Here is a 6,019-nt window from a genome sequence, read left to right as displayed (position 1 = left end):
TTTCTTCTTGTTCCAGCCCCCTCCTCTTCTTCTCGCTCTTCTGATTTATTTTTTTTTTCCTTCTAATACTTCTGCCAATGCGGTGGTGCATTGGCTCCATTTCACGGCAACCTGGTACTCCTCCCTTAAGCCCTCTCTCTCTCCCCCATCTCCTCCCTGAAACCCTCCTTTTGCCTGCAATTTTTTTATTTTTTAATTCTTCTCATTCTTTTTCCCTTCTCTGTTCTGTGTCTGTCTTTTTTTTTTCCTTTCAATCTTTCGTCTCCTCCTTTGCCTTCTTCTATGCCGGTGGCAGTAATGGTGGCTAGGCTGGCTTCTACTAGTGTTGGCTAGTAGCTAGTGGCTTTGCTGCTACTGTCGCTACTGTTGCTATTGCAAGTCTTTGATCCAAAGTAAATTGTGCATCTGTTGATGTAAGTTGTAATTTTGTGATTACATGACTATGTACTTCTCCTTTCAAAAGCAAGCACTTTGATGAGCCAAATCCAATGGCTCTTCTAGTTGATTAGGAACTAATATCCACTCTGCTTTGCACTTTTGCTTCCACATTGATTCTTCTATATTCTTTGTTCTTTCTTCCTATTACATGATATGTGAAAATATTTGAATTCTTCTATATATTGATTGAGATTGTTATTACTATAATAATCTATTAATGTACATTGATTGAGATTGCTATTGCTGTAATGGTATGAATCTTGCATTGGTATGAATATTTAATCTTATTTAGCTTATAAGTAGAATTATATAATTTTCAATATGCTCTTTGTGGCAAATAAAATGGTTACATTAAAATACAACACTAGAACGCTTTATTCGATAAGGCGAAGCCTTATGCCCGCCCTATCGCTCTCCGAAAGACCCTCAAACACTTCTGTTGCCTCACCGCCTTAATAACCTTGGTGTCGTCCTCTTTGAAAACTAGCTCCTAGTCTTAGCATGATTGTAAACTTCCCTCTATAAATAGAGAGACATATGTACCATTGCTTCTCAGATTTAGATGAAGAAAGTTTGCAGTCAATTGCTTAGAGCAGCTGGGATAGCTGTGGGTAAGAAGCCCAGGCTGAGATAGCCACTTCCTCTCCCACTTTTCCCTTATTTCTTCCTGTTTAATATTTTTATTTTCACTGTTATTTGCTGCTGTCTCTGTTGACTGCTGCTGTGAACATTAAAGACTTCAGATCTGTCCAAGCTTTCAGAAACAGCATCGATTCATAAAGGTTTCTCTCTCTTGAAGCCTGCGATCTCTCTCCTAGGTCTGATTTCAAGAAAGTAACTTAACAACCCCTCGTCAGAAGCTTCTCAAATTTTTAGGTTTTTGTTCCCTCCTTAGGGGCTTCCATCGACCCAAGTTTGAGCTCAATCAGAGCTCTAATTATAGCAGCCGCCCCCCTCTCTGTATTGGCACAGGAGATTTTCTCTCTACTGGCTGATTGCTTATTTTTGGGGATTCTTCTTGTGGGTTGCTGGTTTATTTGTAAGGGTTGTTTCCTATCTGTGTTTCTTTGTTCTAAGGGTGTTCTCTAAGCTGTATTATTTGGGGTTACATATTTTGGGGGTTAGTTCTTGTAATCTACTCCTACATTAGCTTAGAGTTTCTGTGACCCTGGGCAGACCAGCCCATCCCTAGCCTGCTTCTATACTCCCGCCAGGAAGCCCTATTGGAGACATAGATGAAAGGGTAAAAAGGTCAATTCATTGGGCATTTAGGAGTTTCCTAACCTTTTGACGTCATCACTAAACAGTGACTGACTAACGGACAGGTGCTGATTGTAATAAATCAAAAATGCAAGGGGTGTCCAAGTAAACTTTTCAAACTTTTGGGATGTCAAGCAATCTGGCCATAGTACAGGGGTGCCCAAGTAATTAGCCCTAAAAAAGCAATCAATGCTGGAAAATCCGGGGAAAAGCTAAGAGAGAATCAAAGCAACTATGTGACCTGGCAATTTCTGATCCACAAAGAATACCACCAGATTTACTGTATACCTGCAGAATAATCAAATAGATCAAGTTCAAGAAAGACACTAGTAATGTTCTCAAAATCTGGAGTAAGGAAGTAATTCTTTGAACCATGCAACGATGATATCAACTGTGTAATGCTTGCGGGATGCTATGATCAAAAGGCTCTGGATAACAGCAATCAACCACGCAAGTTGTTTAGTGCTCCTGAAACCACATATCAATTTATAGCATCAGAAATAGTGGGACTGCCAGAAGTCATTTTTTTACATAGCACACTCAATACTGGAATCATATCCATTGGGAAAAGGCACCATGGCGCTATAGTCCAATCCAAAATAACTAGGATATACCTTTGTGTGCCATATTTCTGATATGTTCGAACGAAAACTAGCGTAAAGATCATGTGAGACGAAAAAATCAGATCACCACAACCATAGAGTACACCCCGAGGAACTGCATAAACATCAAATGATATCACCAAATGCTCATTTTTCATGAGAAATGAGCTAAAATCAAGACTCACCAAGAAAACAAGAATGATAATAAAATAAAAGTAGAGAGAAAATTCACTTACAATTAATTAAAAGCACCTCTAGTGCGTTATCTGGACGGGGCAGCCTGGCAAGCTTTGAGCCCTACAAACAGCAGCATGAAAAACCTGCCTATAAGAATTTGCTGCGAATAGTGCTTACATAGAAAGAATATGAAATGAAAGCATAACTTTACCAAATCCGTATAACCTATCCAAACATCAAAACACAACATAACACGTACAGTCGCAAAATTTTACCTCACGGCAGTGATAATTTGGACCAGGAAGCTGAGTAGAATAAAAAGTAATGATCCGGAGAAGTTGAGAAGCCTACAGCACACATATACAGAAGGTAACTGTTAGTCCCTTTCATTGATGTTGGAGGTCATCAAAGCAGAATGTAGATGTCAGATGGATGTTGGAGGCCACTGAAACTGTTGGCATCACTTCCACCGCATGGATAGCAGGAAGAGCTAAGGAACTCACAAAATACAGGGGTAACCTATGTAACATAAATTTTAAGCAACCCCAGGAAAAAATCATAATGATGATGCAAAATATAAAATAAACTTACAACAAGAAATGCTAGGACTCTGCACCACAGCAGAACTGTGTGGAATCTTTTGCTCTGAAAAATAAAAGGATGAAAAGTCCACTGCAACCAAATAATTCCATATTAAGACACAAATTCTGAAGTAAACTCGAATTCCTGCATAAGAATAATTACTATAAATAAAGGTGAAGAAGAAAAATCAGGGAAAGAAAGAATCCCGTCGACACACCTATCAAATTAAAGTCAGATGTTAATAGTAGTTAAAACGAATAGCATCCAAAACTTGATTTACCTACTAACCCAATATAAAATATAATAAAATTTAAGTACATAACTACACATCACGAAAAATAGTTAACTCATTGAACCCACCATGCAAAGAAAGACATTAAGGTAAGGATGAGAGCACTAAAGCGCCAACCCACCCACACCCCCCCCCCCAAAAAAAAAGGAGGGGAAGAACAAATGAGATACATCAGAAAGTTTCTGACGAAAGCAAGGTAATAAACATTTGAAGGGACTATCAAATATAGAGAGTGATTAATGGAAAGCCAGGTAATACACATCAAGGGGACTACAAAATGAAGATAATGACTAATGGAAAGCCAGGTATCACACACAGACCCCCTCTTCCCCATTATAACCTTTTCCTTAACAGGATAACAATTTATTTAAAACTGGACCTCAATTATATCAAGACCAGCGGCAGACATCGATCAACTGGATTATTGAAAGTCATGGAAACATATATCAAGTAGGGATGGCACTGTTGTCCGTCAAAAAGGATCCTGATCCACCCCACATCATCCCTTTAACCATTCATAATTCGGTAGCTATTCTTACAATCCCACAATGCAAGTTATTTGCTTACAGTCCGTAATGGTAAGGGATTTGGCCCCATAATCCTGACCCAATGCCATCCTACTGTCTAGTTATCGAGGATAGATGACTTTTATAAGGCCATAAAAGACTATATCAGTAATTAACGCATATTCATTGAAATCATCCCATCATCTCAAATATGTAAAGGACTTAAGTGGTGTGTGGCTGGTTTACCATCAGATCTCTTTTGATGTCAAAAACAGTTGTTTCCCAGTAACTAACTAATGGACAAAAAATTGGCCACAGATTACACAATGATTCCCCTAATTAATTGTCGAGGAAAGTGAAAGAGTCTTTTAAGGGATGCAGCTAAATATTTGATGGCACAAATTCTACAATAGAACAAGATACCCTGATGTAAACTTCTGTTTAAGCCTCCAGGACACCCTGAAAATAATATGTCCTGTTTTACTAACTGGTGTTAGGATAAAAGGAAAATTTAAGCTGCAAAATATTATATTACTACTCCATTTTCTTGAAACTCAAGATCAGGGGTGCAAGCTGGGCTCCAAAAACCGCAGCCACCAAAAAATTCTCTGGGCTAGAGCTAGGGCTAGGCCTAGGCATTTTTCCTATAGGATCGGGGCGGGATTGTGTATATAATAACTTCAGATATTTATAGAACTTGTCGGATAACTTCGGAAATTTATACATGTTGTAATGTAGTACTAAATTTGAAAGAATCAAAACAATAGCCAGTTGACAAGGATCTATACTCAAAGGATGGTCCATTTGCAAACAATGAAGACGAGGAGTGAAATAAGACAACAACTATGAAGGAAAAACAAAACAATAACTGTGAAGGGAAAAACAGTAATTTTTAGCCCAAAATTAGGGTAATAAAACACAAACAATCTCTAATCTCAAGATTCAAGAATTAACTTGAATCAACAAACAGAAGCAAAACAGTAACTATTTGAACACAAAACAGTGACGTTTTTCAGATCTTGTAAAAGGAATGGCAGAATTGGTATTTTGCAAATATGTCAAGATCAAGCCATCAGAAAAATCATAAATTTGAATCAATCTCCAAATTATGGTTCTTGAATGCCGGGTCAAAATTTGAGTTTGATCAGATGGCTAAATTGCTTAATCCAAAAACATGTGACATCCAACCTTCTAGAAGACTTGAAGAAATTGAAGGAAAACTTGAAGAACAATACTTACTTGTTGGATGACGAAAATGATGAAAGAATAAAAAAGAAAGATGAAAGATTGAGATGGGATAGATGTGGGTGGGGTGGTGGGATAGCTATCTCAGCCTAGGTCTCTCACCCATAGCTATCTCAGCTGTTGAAGAATTCTTTCTCAAATTTTGGGAGCACAAAGCTGCAATTTCATTAATAAATTCGTGTACAATTCTGTCGCCCCTTACAAACTATATATAAAAGACTCACAACACACTCAAACACTAAAAAGGAAAGGCCTAATCCAATCCTTGACCAATTGGGAAAGCTAAACTGACCAGGAAACTGAAATAACAAAAAAAATAGACTCAAAACTGGACTTTAACTAAACTAATGAATTAAATCTCATTTTCCCCATTTTTACCCATATTTTAAGCCCATTAAAGTGGCCCATTACAAAGAAACCCCATGGGATCAAAGGCCCAACACATTACATAACCCAACATAAGACTTATTTCCAATAAATAAGCCCATTAAGTGACTTATCTGCATCAATTCTCCACGACTTAAGAAGAAACTCGACCACAAGTTTTGAACATGAGAACGACCACCTTGGTGTGATGAAGGTTAAGCTGCAGTCCATAATAAAACTCAGGCAATTTTTTGAAGACATGAATGTAGTCTAGAGGATGAGGCGCTCGTTCTTCAAAGTACTTTAAAGGAATAACAAATTCCTCATGTTCAATTTCAGCATCTTCAGATATGTCTATAGGGTCGTCTACGAATGTATCTTTGACCTCTTCAAACTCTGGGGCAATGTAGAACCTTTTGATTCATCAATTCGGGTGGTTTTCGATTGGTCTCATTGATGGTTCAACCACATCTTCAATCTTAAATCCCTTAAGATCTTCCTTTTGGCTGTTCACGATTCCAGTTTTTTTTTTTTTTTTTTTTTTTTTTTTT

At 37.7% G+C, this 6,019-nt stretch overlaps 1 protein-coding gene across 2 annotated transcripts in view; it reads right to left on the bottom strand.

Annotated features, from left to right (window-relative positions):
* Window positions 1–6,019, bottom strand: part of LOC122058122 (phosphatidylinositol:ceramide inositolphosphotransferase 1-like) — a 36,438-nt gene that overhangs the window by 9,029 nt on the left and 21,390 nt on the right. For both annotated transcript variants that reach the window (XM_042620617.1, XM_042620618.1), the window contains 6 exons: window positions 3,069–3,149; window positions 2,753–2,824; window positions 2,537–2,597; window positions 2,313–2,415; window positions 2,071–2,166; window positions 1,940–1,986 (listed from right to left, as the gene is read on the bottom strand). In XM_042620617.1, the coding sequence (XP_042476551.1) occupies window positions 1,940–1,986; window positions 2,071–2,166; window positions 2,313–2,415; window positions 2,537–2,597; window positions 2,753–2,824; window positions 3,069–3,149 (460 nt within the window). The remainder of the gene's footprint in view (window positions 1–1,939; window positions 1,987–2,070; window positions 2,167–2,312; window positions 2,416–2,536; window positions 2,598–2,752; window positions 2,825–3,068; window positions 3,150–6,019) is intronic.

The sequence above is a fragment of the Macadamia integrifolia genome, chromosome 12 (assembly GCF_013358625.1).
Source record: "Macadamia integrifolia cultivar HAES 741 chromosome 12, SCU_Mint_v3, whole genome shotgun sequence".
Classification (NCBI taxonomy): Eukaryota; Viridiplantae; Streptophyta; class Magnoliopsida; order Proteales; family Proteaceae; genus Macadamia; species Macadamia integrifolia.
The sequence above is the reverse complement of the archived record's forward strand: the minus strand, read 5'-3'. Positions and strand labels throughout refer to the sequence as shown.